The sequence below is a fragment of the Mesoplodon bidens genome, assembly GCF_964165515.1.
Source record: "Mesoplodon bidens genome assembly, chromosome: 11".
Lineage (NCBI taxonomy): Eukaryota > Metazoa > Chordata > Mammalia > Artiodactyla > Ziphiidae > Mesoplodon > Mesoplodon bidens.
Window position 1 is genome coordinate 61,573,396 of NC_138167.1, and position 17,381 is coordinate 61,590,776.

General features: G+C 52.7%; 1 protein-coding gene across 1 annotated transcript in view; it reads right to left on the reverse strand.

Moving 5' to 3' along the window:
• FBLN1 (fibulin 1) overlaps nt 1–17,381 on the reverse strand; it is a 78,071-nt gene that overhangs the window by 9,930 nt on the left and 50,760 nt on the right. Inside the window, exons 15-16 of the mRNA XM_081250021.1 lie at nt 10,645–10,787; nt 8,447–8,578 (exon numbers count right to left, since the gene is read on the reverse strand). Of these exons, the coding sequence (XP_081106147.1) occupies nt 8,447–8,578; nt 10,645–10,787 (275 nt within the window). The remainder of the gene's footprint in view (nt 1–8,446; nt 8,579–10,644; nt 10,788–17,381) is intronic.

Sequence of the window (17,381 nt, forward strand, 5' to 3'; positions counted from 1 at the left end):
AGGGGCCCAGGAGGGCTCGCTGTTAAGATAAAACTGTGATAATTGGGACCCAATACTTGGGGTTCTCAAGCCGCAGGCACGGATTGGATGTTCCATCTGGAAACACCCAACTCCGAGGCCACAGGAAGCGCTCTCCATGACAGTGGTTGACGGTGGGTGTCTGGGTCCTCCGTGTATATACGGTTGTCAGGTGAGGCCATCGGAAGATTCATATCATCGTCAGGCTCTTTTTTTCTAACTTTGCACAACATGCCTCTACTGCTGTTTGGCTAAAAACACTTCATTTTCTTAAAAAAAAGAATAATTTATGAATGTGCCGGTGATATCAAAGGCTTTTCAAAAGTGCATAACAGCAGCAGTAAGAGGGTCACAAATCATTCTGGACACAGCCGATCCCAGGAGAACCTCGGGAAACGCGAAGAGGCTGCTCTGGACTCACTTCAACCCCTTGGTTACTCTGGAAGTGAGCAGGCAAGTGTGACCCTGCAGCCTGCTGGGCGCCGGGCCCGGGTTACCTCCTAGTGGGTGTGTTGTGTGTGTGTATGCATGTGTGTGCAAGAAAGAAAGACAAACGGTGACGGGGGTATGGCACAAATGATCCCCTCGTAGGCTCTTGCCTCTAGGAATTCACAATCGGTGGAAGAGAAGAGTCAAGCAGAAACTCACAATGTCATGCCCACCACACCCTTCCCGCTGGCATCAGTGTTTCTCTGCTCCCACGCACAGCAGATCTTCTAGGAGTCCCCAGCACCACCTTCAGCACTCCCACTCTGGTGTGTCTCCCCTTGACCCCGCTGCACTGAGGTAGCCTTGTCAAGGTCACCATCAGCTGGGGCAATACTGAATCCGATGGTGAATCCTTGGTCCTCATCTGACCAGACTCACCATCGTTGACACGGCTCACTGCGCCTCCTCCTGGAAAGGCCTCCTCCTCCAGGCTGGCCTCCTCTCCTGATCTCCCCGACCTCTGAGCACAGGAGGCTGCAGCGTCTGGTCTCTGGCCTCCTCTCTCCTCTGTCTACACTCAATTCCTTGGCAAGCTTGTCTGGCCTCGGGGCTCCAACTACCATCCACCCGCTAACGCCTCCCAGACTCACTTATTCTACCCCGCATGGCCACGGGTGTCCAACAAGCCCCTCAGTCTTAATGTCAAAGGGAACTTCTGGCCTCCCCAAAGCTGCCGTGTCACAGCTTCCCTGGCTCACCTGATGACAACCCTCGTCTCCTTGTTCTTTAGGTGAAATCCATGGAGTCATCCCTGCCTCGGCACCTAATCTGTCTGCAAAACCTGGCACCACCTCCCAACACATCTGGTATCTGTCTACTGTTCACCCCTCCTGCCGGGGCCACATGGTCAAAACTACCGTCATCTCCAGCCTGGATCACTGAGCTAGCTGCAGTGTCTTCCTGAGCCCAGCCTCACCCCGGAGCCCAGAGGGAGCCTTTATAATATTAGGTCATCTCCCTCCTCATCCCGAAACCCTCATGTGGCTCCCATCTCTCTCAGCAGAAAAGCCAGAGCCGTTACGACAGCCTCAAGACCATGCCTCTGCTCTAGCTGCAGCCTCCTTGCCGTGATTCAAACACGCCAGGCTCGCCGCTGCCTCAGGGACTTTGCACCTGCTGTTCCTGCTGCCTGGAGCTCTTCCTCCAGATCTCCGCATGGTTCATTTCCTCAGCTCCTCGAGTCTTAGGCGAATGTCTCCACCACCAGAGGTACAGTTGCTCCTCCCCACACCTTGCCCCACCCCGCCCTCTGCATAACACTCGCCACCGCCTGACAGTGTGGATACTATATTTGTTTCTTGTCTGCTGCTACCCTCTGGAATAAAACATGTATGAGGTAAGGATTCATGTCTGTCTGTCTGTCTTGGTCGTTGCTACATCCCCTAGAGCAGGGTCTGAGCCCGTTGGACACACACGTTATTTGCTAGAAGAATGAGTATGACAGGAGTCCTATAAGAAGCTCATCCAGGGTGCCCTGGGAGCACAAAGGAAGGAGCTGCACACTCTGCCTGTGGGGGGCATGGAGGGCATGTGAGAGGAGGTGATGGCTGACTTGGGCTTTGAGGGATGAATAGGAGCTTACCAAGAGGAGAAGCAGGTGAATGCTATGGCTAAAGTTCAGGAGAAGAGAGAGGCCATAAAATGTCCGGGGTCTGGGGCGCAGGCTCGGGTGGCTGGAGCAGAGTGGAGGGGAGAGGAAGGGATGAGAGTGCTGGACGCTGGGGAGGAGAAAAGCAGGCTGAGGCTGAGGATGTCTCTCCAGCCGGGCAGCAGGTTTGGACGTGAAAGCTGGGGTTTAAAACCTGACAGAACCAGCAGCTACTGGCTGTGGGGGGTGGGAGGAGGAGGGCAGAGGGTCCCCGGCTTCCAGCTTCAGGAACCGAGTAGCTGCAGCACCTTGCACCGTGACATGGAAGTGCACTGCTAAGAGAGGAGGATGCTCTGGCCAGGCTCGCGGGACCTCACAGCCAGGTGAAGACATCGGAGGCAGGTGTGAGAAGCAGCCCACGTGACGCATGGGTCCAGGAGCAGGAGCAGGGAGGTGTCCAGCGAGGATCCCTGTGGCCCCTGTGCGCCCCCCTCGGGGTAGGGGGCTCAAAAGCAGGGCTGTGCTCCAGTGGACCCCTCTGAGCCCTGAGAGTCCTGCCCGGGCCAGGGGACTGCCTGGGGGGTGGCCTCTGAGAGTTTCTGCACCTGTGAAACTGGGTGTCGGGAGCCCTCCTCACAGGGCTTTGCAGGGGGAATAGCTGCATTTCTACGAGTCAGGACAGCGCTGGGCCTGACGCCTACAAGCCCATCTCTGCTCCGCGGGGTCCCAGCGCAGGAAGCACAAAAAGTGTCAAAGTTTGTCCCCCTCTCGCGCCCCATCTCACCCCTCTGAGAGACCCCCGCCTGCCCTCCCCGCACGGCCAGCCTCCAGGTGAAGTTGGGCCGAGGCCCGTTCCTGCGCGTCACCCGGGAAACGACTTGGCTGTTGGCCAGGGTGTGGCCCCCCGGTGACGGGGCTGTGCCTCCCAGAGAAGAGAAAGCGCCTAATCCCTGGGATTTGCCGTGAAAGCCGGGACAGGGCGGATCACTCATCACTGGCAGGGATGGCTGCGCTGTTGTTTTTAGGTGGAATTTCTGCATCTCATTCGTAATGTGTACTGATCCCGGGCCAAGCTTTCCGAATCAGGCTGCCGGATGGGGTCAGCAGCGCGTGTTTAACCCCTTAGGAGGTAATGATTTTGCAGAGGCGACCTGGGCCCTGGTAGCTGGGACCACTGAGGGTGACTTGAAGCCAGATGGCTGGGCGAGCAAGCTCTTTGCTTTGCATGAGGCCTCGCCTGGCCAGGGGCAGAGGCACAGCTGGGTTGGTATCTTCACTCACAAGCTCTTGTACCGGGGCTGCTGTGTACAGCTGACTAGGTTGTGCACTGCACATACGTAGAAGCAGCTGCGAATGGTACCCCCTAGGGTTTCACAGTCACAACACATTCAACTGTACATGGCAGCCCTGCCACACACCACTTGTCTCTCCCACTGAGACATTCACAGGCACAGAACCTATTGTTGAAAAACAAGCACTTTCCTCTATAGGAATTCAGATGGCAGGATGCTAGGGAAGCCAGGAGGCAGCTTCTTGAAAGCAGGACCTGTGGCTTGGGTGTAAACTTGTTCCTCAGCACCCAGCCCAGGGCTCGGCATGGAGCAGGAACCCAGGATGCTCCTGTTGAATGAGTGAGATAATTCAAGGATGACAGAACGTGGGAGGCACAGCCTCCACCATTCTGCTTCAGGGTGGGCCCGACTGGTCAGCTGAGGCCACGAGATGTGCCTGTTACATAGCTCCCAGGTAGCTGGAGCCACTTTGGGACGAACAGTCCTGGCACCGTCCCACGTGCCTCCCTCTGGCCTGCTGTCCTGTCCTCTCAGGGAGCTCCGAGCTCTCACCAGCTCACCCGCTCCAGACGGCTTCCTCACAGTGGCTCGTTTCTCTCCCTAACAACCTACCCAGTTATGTTAAAATACACATAACTCCTTCCAGTCCTCATAACCCGGCAAGACAAATATTATTATGGCAAGCTTGCTGAGAATAAAACTGAGGCTCAGAGAGGTTATGAGACCTGCCTGAGGTCACACAGCTAGAAACAGAGAATCAAGCAAGAATTATGCCCAGAACATCTCACCCCAAGTTCAGTGCTCCCTCTGTGGCAGCAGAGACTCCACTGTGTTTTGCCTGAAAAGGGCCACCGCAGCCACTGATATTTTCAAACTTAACTTGAAATAGGGTAATAATCCTTATATGCTCACAGATGAAACTTAGAGCGCTATTTCAAAATGCAAAAGTTTTTGGTTCCCTTTAGGAGCGGGAGTGAAGATATTGTTACGAGGGTGGTACATAGTGGGCAAACTTAGAGGCCCCACATCTTGCTTCAGTACAGACAGCATCGGCATTGGGAAAAGGTTTGGGTTCCATTAATATTGATTTCCTGCACACCTACTGTGTGCCGGGCACTGCTAGGATCTGTCACGTAATCATTTCATCTAATGACAATAATGGTGTCTGTGATTAGGGAATATCACTCTTCAACCTAATACAGGTAAGCATCTCTGAGGTGAGCCAGTCAATCTCCATTCATTCAGACTTTACTGGGAGCAGGATTGGCTGCCAGGGTGCCTCGCCAGGAGCTGAGGACAGGAGCGCTTCTGTTTCTCAGGGGACCCAGCGGAGGAAGAGGAGCTCAGGGAACAACCCAGAACAGACACAACATGCAGCACACCTGCTTGTCAGCTGCAGCCCGTGGGACCCCGGGCCAGCACGTCAGTCTTTTCTTTTAGAAACAGTGATGCCAGCCAAGGATCAGGAGGGCTGTTCACAAAATCAACCAGTGGGTCTAAAAAGCAGTTTCTGCTGAGCACTGTCTAGTTCCTATTGGCTTTGGGGAGGTTTTAGCAGAAATTTTGGCCAAGCTGACCCTCAATATAGACAGACCTTTTCTTCCCCTCCTTAGAAAAATAGTTAAAAAGAAGTAGTGAGGAGGGAGGGGTTGGGGAAGGCAGAGGCTCAGACACCAGCTGCCACCCAGAGGCCTGGGGAGTCCAGGGGTGGCCCCCAGTTGCTGGCGGCTGATGCCACACTGCCTGCGCCCATCTCGCCAGGGTCCCCATGAGTCACCTCTCAGGAGCTATTACCTGAAAGACCCCTTGTGGAGCAGCTCCCTATTACAGCCAGTACTCTGCTGAGCGAAGAATGAAACCGGGGCTGGATAAGGAAGGCTTTGTAGTGGCCCGAGAATACCTCAGGCATTAATAGAGCATTTTCGCACAGGTCGAAAATGCATTCTTCATTTTTCATTGACAGCTGGTGAAAGAGGAATGCAACAGGGTGGCTGCAAGGGGCTTTACAGAGACAGCAGCTCAGCTCTGCTTCAGAGCCACCTTTATCCCTGCGAAGAGCTGGTTTTTAAAGGATACATTAGGGGAAAGTCTGGCCTTTTTCGGTTCTTAATCGACTTGGGGTACTTTCTTCTTCTGTTATTTGGGGGAGGAATGAACTCAACGGCGGCTTGTACGCTGGGTAATTTTCTGGGACACGAACTCTCGGTAACTTTGCCCAAGTCAACAGCAGCTGTCCACAGGCTCCAGCTCTGGGTGTCTGGGGAAGACTGGGCTCTAGGCCTGCTCTGCCCCCAGCACCGGGGGGCCTCGGACAAGCCTCCTGCCCTTTCTGGCCATCGCTCCCTCATCTGTTAACAAGTCTGCAAACAACCCGGGCCCTGTGGTTTTTCCATCGCTCAGTCTCAGGCAGTCATTTACTCTCCTCCCTCCTTTGCCCAAGGGAGATGATCACACCCCCCGAGGCATCTGTAAGGACCGAGCAGGGATGTGGGGGTGAGCGAGCAGGGATGCGGGGGTGAGCGTGCCCAGCGGTGGTTCCCAGGGCTGCTCAGACTGGTCTCAAGTCCATCGCAGGTGGACAGGCCTGTGTCCAGGGCCAGCGTGTGCCAGGGTGGCTACCCCCAGAGCCCAGAAGCTCCCGGGGGGCACAGAAACTATTTGGTGCATTAGAGGAGCAGGAAGGAGGTGGGGATAAGGAAGCCCAGGGAAGAGACCCCAAGCAGAGAAACAGGGCAGCAACCGGTGGGTATAGAGACCAGAGCCCAGCACAGCCTGGGTCCCACCTCAGTGAGACCCTGCCCCCTCTGGCTTTGGTCCTCCACCTGGGAGAGGGCATCGGTAGACTCCAGGGGCCCAACAGGACGGGACGTCCTGCAAATGTCCTGAGAAGTTGAAGAGGCCGGGCCTACCCAGGAGGCCGGACCACAGGCAGGATGAATTCCCAAGGGCCAGCCTGGGCACCCCCCCAACACACACCCAGCATCAGAATCCAAACACCGGGGCCCATGTGATGAAGCTCAGTGAGGAGAGGCTGCTCTGTCTCTGCGGCCTCGGCCTCGCCTCTCACACCAGGGGTCTGTCCTGTTCCCCACCCTACCCCGAGTCACCCTGGGAAGACCAGCCAGCCCCCTCGCTGCTCTGGTGTCCCCCTCTGCCAAAGAAGAAGTTGGAAGAGGTGGCCTCCAGGAGCCTCCAGGCTCTGAGATGCCAGGATTTTCTGCCCCAGCGGATGGGAAGCCAAGAAATCGAGACTCCCAGGTTGGTTCTGTTTGGAGTATAGATGCAGCTAGAAAAATGTGCTGCTGAGCACCGGCTCCGGGCCCGGTCACTGCCCAGCCCCTGGCTTGGGTCACTCCAGGAAGGCTTTAGCTGGGAACTGAAGGCACAGACACCATACAGAGCCCGCCCCCAGAGAGGCCTCAGCCGGAGAGGCTTGTCACTGTCTCTCCACCACCACGTTTTGATGATCTGTTTATGCGCCGCACACCTCCTCCCACCCCGGTGGAATGCAGAGCCCTTAGGGGCAGGGGCTGCGTGGTATTGACCCATCTCTGTACCCACAAGGCCGGGCCCAGGGCCTGGTACAGGGCGGGCTTGGGAAGAATGCAGAGATGCAAAGAATGAATGAGTGCGTTGGAAGGTTCTGATTCCAACTCCTGTGGTTCCAAGAGCTGTGAACTGCCCGGGGGTGGGCTGCCCCAGGGTGGGCTGTGTTGCAGCCACACCTGCAGGCCCAGCGTCAAGCACAGGGCTGGCCCAAGGTGGGCTTCTGTGGGCAAGTTGACCCTACTTCCTGCTGTCTGCCCTCATCCCCAGGTGCCCGAAGGTCCCTTAAGTGTCTCTTCACCTAACGATGGGGGAACCTGAGGCCCAGGGTGGGCAGTGACTGAAGCGCAAGCGGCAAGTTTTAAGCCTGCTGACAACCAAACTGCACGCCCTCCCCTCGGCATCCCAGTGAGCTAATGTACCATTAATTGTAATTAACTAATTATTCCTGCTGCCAACTAGCAGAGGAGGGGCCAGGGGTGGGGGCCCCCCAGATGACTCAGTCATGTTTACAACATGCAAACCCATTTAAGAGCTTGTAAAGTCGCTATAGATGGTTCTTTGGCAACAGGGGAATGACCATTCCCTGTCTTCAGCTGCAGCTCGACAACGGTCGTGGCTGGGAGCCTAGGAGACTGGGGTTCTGAGATCCAACAGCGCCACCTACAGACCATGTTCCAAAATGCTCGGCTCCGGGACCAGCCGAGTGGGCGCTCAAGACCTCACAAAATCCAGGGTCTAAGAGACCACGAGGCCCACTCCTGCCCACCCCATTCACGACGAGGAAACGGAGGCCTAGGCGAGGATAGGCCTGGCCCTCAGTTGCTCAGTTGTTTTGAAAATGCGAGTCTAAATTTAAGTCCAAAGTGGCAGATGTGATGGTTTTCATTCTCCATGAATTTGAAGTCTTTAAAGCGTGACAGTTCAGGAGAGGCACCGTGAACAGCTTCCCAGACGCACCCGCTTCTGCTTCGCCCCCTCCCGGCCAGCCCTCCTTCGGCGCTGAATCTCGGGGTGTGTGTATGTGGGGGTGGCTGTACGTGCACCTTGATGTGACCTCGGTCCTCCTACCCAATGACACGCGGGAGGGGACAAGACTGGACATCCTGCAAGGCGAGCCCGGCCCTGACGCCCGTTAGCTATTCCTCTGTTGCACCATAGGAATAAAGATCATATCAGCTCCCACGATGGGGCAGCTGTGCCGAGCCCCCGGACTAGCACTTTACCTGTGTGACCTTGTCTGAAATCCGTGTTTGTGAGACGCAGAGACCTAGTTAATCCACCCTTTGTAGGTCGGGAGACAGCCCACAGGGGTCTCCCCAAGAGCTGGCGGCTCCACCACCCTGGATGCTCCTCACACTGTGATTGGCTGGGGGGGGCGGGTTCCAGCTGGGCCCTGAAGGACCAGGGGACTCAGATGGGACCCGGGCTGGTTCCCAACAGGCCTCGGCTAAGCCACTGGCTGGGAGGACGAGGGGGCGTCTAGGTGGACCTGCCGTCTCCAGCCACTCACCCACGGTCATGCCGTCCATGTAGCGCTTGATGATATCGAAGGAGTCGCGGAGGTTCCCGTCTGTGATGTCGAAGATGATGTCAGCGTGGTTGGCAGGATACGCGGGTGTGATGGCCCGGAGGAAGATGATCTCTGCAGAGAGAAGCACGGCATGGAGAGCGTGCAGCGCTGGGCCCCGTGACCCCAGAAATGCACCCCCCCCAGGCAATGAGGACCCAACATGAGGGACCCCCTGCATGGAGAAGTTGGAGGGCCCCTCGGGGCCCTAGATCATAGCCTGTCCCCCCTTCTCATCAACGGGGAAGCTGAGGCCTGGAGAGCCTGCGAGTCTTCCCTGAAGTCATGGAGCTGATGAGCAGTAGGGCCGGTGCTAGGAAGGAACTAGTGATGATTCAGGAGTCCCCCTGAAGCTGGGAAGACGGGGAAGTGGGGTGGATGACGGGATATGGGCGAGAGGTCAGAAAGGGCAAGGGAGCAGGCTGGACCCCTGCCCCACAGTGATGTGGGTCAGAAGCCACTTCTCAGGCCGGGCCGGGCAGTTTGGTGGCTGTATCCATCTCCCGGGCCACCTGACATGAAGCCGGCAGCCTGCCCTGGGCGGAGAGCGCGAGGCCCCGATCTACCCCCACTCTGTGTTATCTCGGGTGAGGGGGGGAATGTCCTCTCTCTCTGGGCCTCAGTTTCCTCATCTGTAAAGTGAATGAGGCAGCCCTCCAGGGCCTATCAAGGGTCCTCTCAACGCTAATGGTCAAGGTCTGGACTGCCTGGGCCCAAGATGCTGACAGGTATCTCTAACCACACCCAGCTCCCGCTAGAATAAAATTATGGATCAGCACTGGCCAGGAGGCCACAAAACCGGCCATTAGGGATTTGGGAAGGATTTGTGGTTTGGTGGAACCCATCATTCTGCACAAGGCAAACAGCAGTCAGTGATTTTCTCTGACCCAAGTCTGCGCACCCTGCGAAGATTCTGTGCCTCCCCTTTTCTAGAAGGATGAGTGGGCAGGTGGGGCAAGGGCCACCGGCTCCTGCAGGCAAGCACGTCCCTGGGTTGCCTCTGGTGCCCTCCCACCCCCCTGGCCAGGCTCTACCCTCTGGCATGTGCACCTGCATCACCCCCCAGGACCCCATTGCCGTGTGTAAACACAAGGCAAACTGTCCGTCGTCTCTGAGATGGCCAGAGGGCTCTTTCTCATCACTGTGTCCCAGAGCCTGGCCCGAGCCTGACACATAGGACGCTCAGTCGACGTTTACGGAGTGAATCCTCATGGCGAGCTCCTCTGAAGGCCTCCACAGAGGGAGGCGGCATCTGGAGACCACACCAGCCCTGGCACGTGGGCTGCACACCCCAAAGCAAGGCATACGGAGCAGCACCCCGTCCACAGCCCTCTGCCAGGCGCAAGGAGCCCGCTACCTTGGGCCTACCTGTGTGAGAAGGGGGCTGTGATGGCAGGTCTACACTGCAGGCCAGGAGCTGCCTGGGGGCAGGGCACACTGCCTGCTTTACTGCTGGGCTCCCTGGAGCTGGTCTGGCCGCACCAGCCCATCTGCCCCTCGGTCTCCAGGATGATGCTTCTGTACGCAAACAGCATCAGTCCCAACCCTCTACTGGCTCCCAAAGCCTAGGAGTTGAAGCCCCAACTCCAAGTGCAGCCTCCTGCTCTCACCCTTTCAGCCCCTCTCTTGCTAAGCCGTCCACCGCTCCAGCCAGAAAAACTTGGCTTTGTTCCTCAAAGGTCTACACTCCCCACTCACCTCCAGACGTTTCCAGAGGTTCTGCTCTGCCCTCCTCTCTCCGTGTTCCCCACTTTCACTAAGTTGCCTCCTACTGACCCCTCAGGACCCAGAGTGGAGTCACTGCCTCCTGGAGGCCCCCACAGCCCAGCGCTTGGCACAGAATCAACACTTGATAGCTATGTGTTGAACAACTGTAACCCCTAAGAAGAGGCCCCCGAACTGAGAGCTGGAAATGGGCTGGAACGGTACCGCCATGTAGTCTGGGGACACGGAGGAGATGCAGAGGCAGGGAGGGGTCTGCATTCCAAACCCCAAACCCACATCCCACCAAGGAGTGGCTCCTGCAGGCCAAGCTCTCAACTCCAGCAAGGGGGCTGCCTGGCAAGGAAGCTCCTCCAGACGATGGCCTCCCCCGGGACCCCTACGCCGGTTCCAAGCCGTGGGAGCGCCCGGCCACTCACCTTCGGGGCGGGTGAACTCGCGGAAGGTGGGCAGCGACACGACAGTGTGGGAGACGGTGTGCACTGGGTCCAGCACGCAGGTGACGTCATTGGGGCGGCAGGACTTGATGCAGCGGACGGTGTCTGTCTTCTCTTGGCGGAGCCTGAGGGGAACCACAGCACAAGAAGTGATGGGAAAGGTGGAACCAGCACTCCCACAGAGACCGGGGTCCGGGGAGGAGAAGCAGGTGGCCGGGCGGGACCACCTGTCCCAGAGATGGCTCCGCCGGAGACCCGCACTGGCCTCCGCAGCCCGGCTGCTCTGAGGGGATGCTTCTCTGCCCTTGCTGCAAACTGGACCAGAACCCAAACCCCTGAGACACGCCCCAGTTTCCATCTGTCCCGGTTGGGATAAGCAAAGCTTTGCTATTTGCCAACTATACGAACTGAGCTTCGATTTCTACAACTGCAAATAACATTCATTCATTCACTTGCTCAACAAGTGTGTTTTGAGCATCTGCTGGGTGTCAGGCACCAGGGACACCAAAGCAAACAAGGGAGACAGGGTCCGGCTTTCCCAGGGCCCCGGGTCGGGGGGTTGCAGCGGTAATAAATGAGGGAGCATAGGTAAAGCACCCAGCTTGGTGCCCAGCACAAAGCGGTCAAATCTCCAGTGTCACACGATGGACGGAGAGGAAGGAAAAGGGTCCCAAGTTTGTTACAGGTCTAACCATATTTTTAAAACCTCTTTATCATAAAATAAAACACAAATGCAAGAGCTACACAAAACAAAGGTACCATTGAATGAGTATTATAAGGCAAACCACTTTATAATCAGCACCCATGTCAAGAAAGAGAGCTTCACCTGCCACCTGAGGCGCCTTCGTGGGCCCCAGACCCATCTCAACCCCCTCGTGTGTCCCCAAAGTAACTCCTGTCCTGACTATCCTAGCAATCACTTACCTGGGTTCCTTTACATCTGTGTCATATAAGTGTGCATCTCAAGACACTATCATTTAAACTTGTCCATTAAAAATTTTTGTTATATCTTTCTTTTTTTATTTATTTGGCTGCGCTGGGTCTTAGTTGCAGCACATGGGATCTTTGTTCCAGCATGCGGGTTCTTAGCTGCAGCATGCGGGCTCTTAGTCGTGGCATGAGGGACCTAGTTCCCTGACCAGGGATCGAACCCGGGCCCCCTGCATTGGGAGCGTGGAGCCTTACCCACTGGACCACCAGGTAAGTCCCTGTTATATCTTTCTAAAGTCCTTTTTAACCTTCAGGTTTCCTCTCCATTCCTTCACTCTCCATACAGTTTACCTGTTAGGAAAGCAAAGCATCTGAGCTATGGAGTTTCCATAGCTTCTGGACTTGCTGACTGCATCCTCACGGTGCAGCCCAGCGTGTTCCCCTGTCCTCTGCATTCCCTGCCCATTGGCAGCCGGATCCAGACGCCTGATCAGATGCAGACCCAGGTCCTTTAGCGAAATGACAGGTGGTGGTGTGTCTTCCATCGGAGGCATGTGGTGTCTGGTCATCTCCTTTCTGTGACGTTAGCAGCTGCTGATGCTCAGGGTCCAGATCCACTGATTCATCGGGGATGGCACAATGCTGTGGTCCGAGTCTATAATTTCTTTTTCACTTGTTAGTTTGAATACTTCTGTAAAGAGATGCTTCCCCTCATACACTATCTTGTTACCAGGGGGTATAGTTCATGGAGGAAAAGCAAGATTAATGCTTGATTCTTTCTTCGTGTTGACCTGTTTTCAGGATAATGAACTAGCAATCATCATCCAGAGGTTATCAGTTGATTTTTTAAAAATATCAGTATGAACTCATAGATTTAAACTATTTGATGGATTTCAACCTATTGCAATTATTATCCTTTACTGGAGCTCAAGTTTTCCCATCTTTGGCCAGAGGGTAAATCGGGTTGGCTCCCAAGTCCTTTTGACCTGGCCCCAGGAATCTCTGATGGTTCTCTTGCTGTCTGGCTTGACAAGGCAGCAGCCTCATCTTACACTTTTACTGCCCCAGCTATTTCTCCAAGAAGTGTTGGGTTTGTTTTTTGTTTTGTTTTGTTTTTTAGTAGAAAATGGTATTTCAAGACCACAATCTGGATACCAGGAATGCTCAGTCCTACTGAGTTGGTCATTGTTTCTAGGCTTCTTCAGTGGACATTTTTAAAGATAAACTACATCATGAGTTCATACTGATATTTACAATTCAAAACAAGAACCACATAGTTTTTTACTTAATCTCTTCTATGTACCAAAGGAATCTCCTTTTTTCCATATCAAAATCCTCGTTCTTAAGAACACAGAAGATGATAGAATATTTCATACTTATTTATTTAGTATATTTCATATTTAACCCAGTACTCTCAGAATAACAATACTAAAATTACTACCACTAACATAATTAATTAGAATAATTTTTTTTGGATATGTTCTCCCTATTCTACCTACAATTTTTAAATAGATGTGCTATTTCTACATTGTCTGAGCCATTTCGTTCCTTTTTTTTTTCTTTTTTTGCCACACTGCGTGGCATGCCGGATCTTAGTTCCCTGACCAAGGATCGAACCCACGCCACCTGTGGTGGAAGCGCGGAGTCTTAACTAGACCGCCAGGGAAGTCCCCATACTTCCCTTTTTTCTTACTGCACTCATTTAGTTGTAGTTCTATGAGTAACTATGTTTAGTGCTTGCATGCCGACAATTTCGCATGTTGATAATAGTTTGTGCCCTTTGTACAGGAAAGTCCGTTTTGTTGGGTATAAAATCCTTGGCTTACATTTTCTTGAATATCCTAAGTATTCATTTCCTTCTGGCATAAGTGTTGCTGTGAAGAAGTCCGATGATAATATAATTTTTTTCCCATATAAGTCACTTGCTGTTTTTGCCCAAATGCACAGGGATTTTTTTGTTTTCTCTGTCTTGGTGATGGTTGCTCTGAGTCAATATCTTCAGGTATGTTGGGTGTTCTTTCAATATGGAATTTCAAATCTTTTTCTTAAAATTTCTGTAAAGTTTCTTGAGTTATCATTTTTAGTATTTATTGCTCCCCTCCCTTGTTTTGGGTTAGTTCTTTGGAGATTTCTATTATCTGTATGTTGGATCTTCTTTGCCTATCTTTAACAGCTGTCACTTTCTCTTCAAGCCTTTTCATCTCTTTTGTTATTCATTTTTCAATTTATAAAATTTTTCTTCAACTTCTCCTTAAGTATTTATTTCTAAAATTGCTTTCTGCTTTAATTTTAAATTATTTCTTGAGTTCCATCACTTCATTTCTTGTTTTTTCCTAATTCTGGCTTACATTTTTCCTTCATTTTTGGTAATTTTCTCAATCCTTTTAGTTTGTTTTGATATAGGCTACAGTTTTGATCTAGTCTGTGAGCATATCTTCCTGGTGTACTTTCATTACCCAGAAGGATATCATTCTGTTCTTAATTCTCTTTTTTCCTGCAATATCTTTTATGAGATTTAACCTGGATACTTTTGAGTTGATCATTTTTATGTGAAATTAGTTTTCCTGAAATTTGAGAAAGAGGCGTGGTTCACAGTGGTTTTTCAGACCTCATTGATGTCTCTGCTGGACAGTTGCACACATCACTTCATTTAACCTTCACAGCTTTTTCCTCTACACCACACTGCCTCCTTCCTTAGCTAATAAAATGCTTTGTTTTTCACTTGGGAATTTTAGAATGGGGCTGGTATGCAGGGCTTTCTGGGAAGAGGCTAGGGTAGCAAGCTGAGGAGCACTGACTCATCCCGGTATCCTGCCCCCTTCACAGCATGGGGCTGCACTTCTGAGAGCAGACTCCAGAGCCAGGCTGCCTGGGTTTGAAACCCGGGCCCACCTTACATCAGCATTGGGACTATGGGCAAGTTACTTAACCTCTCTCTCCCCGATGTCTTCATTGTGAAATGAGGGTCATAACAGCACTTTCCTCACAAGGCTCTGTGAGGGTTAGTTAAGTGCTTGGCACAGTGCCTGGCTCACAGAAAGCAGTGTCTAGGTGTTAGCTGTCATAGTTGTTATTATTTTCATCAGTATAATAATGATAATCATAGTTATTATCCTCCACCCTTGGGAGCTTGGTTTAGTACAGTGAGTCAAAAGGATGGGAGTTCCCATGGGAATTCCCTGGCTGTCCAGTGGTTAGGACTCTGCACTTTCACTGCCAAGGGTGCAGGTTCAATCCCTGGTCGGGGAACTAAGATCCCACAAGCCACAAAGCACACTGTGCTTTTTGGCACAGCCCCCCCCCAAAAAAAAAAGTGCACACGCAGGTCCAGGAGTCGGAAGTGATGGCAGCTCTACAAACCCTCTGAACTTTTATTCCCCGTTTAAATCAAGATCCAAATGAACACTCAAGTACCTTCCAATGAGGGGAGAAACCAACACTTATTAACTGCCTACCACATGCCAGATACTGCCTCGTGTGTAAGTAACTTCACGTAATGTTCAAAATAATCCAGGAAGTGGGCCTTGAAGCTCTGAAAGGCAAATGACTTATCCGAGGTCACAGAACTAGTAAATGGCAAGGAGGATATTAAAACTCTTGTGTTTTTGTTTGTTTGTTTGGTTGGCTGGCTTGGTTTGTTTTTTCTGCACTGTGTGATCTCAGCAGGATGATCCAGGAATACTGCTAAGTGGCCTCAAGGAACTGCAGGGAGGTGAGCAGGCAGGTAATTCAGATATCATCCCCACATGTGCACTCAGGTACACACAGAGAAACATCAGAGGTGTCCTAAAATGGAACAGGCCACCTTAAGAGGCAGGGAGTTCCACAAACAAGGGCGAGTGCAAACAAAGCTGGATAGTCAGTTGGTGGGAATGTTGTAGAGGGGATTCTGGCTTCTAAAGCCCCCAAGAATTTTCCCCCCATCTTAACACTCCTTTGCGAAAAGTGCTTCTCTGGCCTGAATAATCTGGACCATGATAACAGAATAACTGAATACATGATGAATCCCTGCTGTGTCTTGCTGATTTCACAGAAGAGGTGATATTTGAACTAAACCTTGAAAATACTATCCACCCATCCATCATCCATCCATCCATCCATCCATCCATCCATCCATCCATGTTTATTCGGATGTTTACTGAGCTCCTTCCACAGGCCAGACATTCTGAAAGTGTAGAGAACACAGATACAATCCCTGCCTTCAAAAAGGCCCAGAGAAGTGGGGACAGTAAAAAGTAACGATAGGGTAACTGCTCTGATGGAGTACGCCCGGTGCTAGAAGAGCTCAGATTCAGGAGAGGTTTCACTGAGGACGTGACTTCAGGGAGAATGGCCGTTTGCAGGAGGATGGCATGGCACATGCTAAAGCCTGGAGAAAGTGCACGCAGAGAAGGACAAGAGCCCTGCGTGAGTGGAACACAAGCAAGGGGGTGAGCTAGAGCAGGGAGCGAGAGGGAGATGTAGCTGAAAAGATGGGCAGAGGCTGGAGTAGGCAGGGCCTCGAATGCCATTCCAAGGGAGTTGGGCTTCATCTGCTAGTGAAAGAATCATAGAAGTTTCTAAAGAGGGGAGGGACATAACCAGACTGGTCCTTCAGAGAGGTCCTCTGGTTTCAGCTTGGAAGATAGGAGACTGGGAGCCAGTCCAGACCAGAGATGCTCAGAGGGGGGTCTGGGAGACAGTGGGGGCTTGAAGATGAATGGCTAGGAGCATGTGTGTGCTCCCATGGCGAGTTAACCGCAGCCTCTGTCATAGGGCACTGGGCATAGTGTTAACTGTATACCTGTCCTCTCCACTAGACAGCAAGGTGGGCCCCTTCCCCACTTTCCTTCCATGTACTTGTAGGAAGGACCTTAGGATCCTCCAGTAACCTTTACTTGATTCCTCTTGACATTCTGCCTTCCCTTCACATTTCTGCTTGAAAACGTCGCCAGCAGCCACAGAAATGCTAGACGTGTAAAGCAATGTTGGCAGGAAGTCATCCATTCCCTCAACAGACAGGGGTAGAGCACCTACTGTGTGCTAGGCCCTGCCAGGAGCTAGCGACACGGCACTGAATGAGACAGACTTGGTCCCTGCCTTCACGGAGCCTTCTGGATGGTGGGGAAGACAAAAGTAAAACAGATAAATAGGAATTGCAAACTGTGATGAGCATCACAAAGGCAGTGTTATGAGAAAGACTGACAGAAGAACATAACCAAAGGATGTCAAGGGAGGCCCAGCTGAGATAGGAACATATAGGCTGAGGTTTAACCAACATTCAGGCCAAGAGTGCAAAAGCATGTGCAAAGGGCCTGAGGCAGCAAAGAGCTGGGCAGTGTGGCTCCAGGGAGGTGAGCGAAGGGAGAACAATTTGAGGTCAGGGTGGAGATGGACATTAGCACTAAATGACGCAGGGCCTTTAGAGGCAGGTTGGGGACTTGGCTGGGATCATGGTGGAAGAGTCAAAGCTGTGTAGTCAGCAAACCGAGGTTCCCATACCCACTGTGTGATCTTGGGCAAATCACTTGCCCCCTCTGAGTCTCTCTTGGGATGAAACACCTGCCCCACAGGATGGGAAGTAACGCATATGAAGGACCTGACGCTGGCTTAGGGGTTCCCACGAGTGGCACATTCATCGTGCTGTCCTTTGCCTCTTCCTGGTACAAAGCTGAGAACCTTCTTGGAGGAACCGACCTCACTTAGGTGAGGGCTGCATCCAAGATGCTGCGATTGCATTCAGTGTTTTTCCACAAGTTTGGGCTTCCCATCAAGACAAACAGAAAGGGAGGTTTGAGTCTCATGATAGA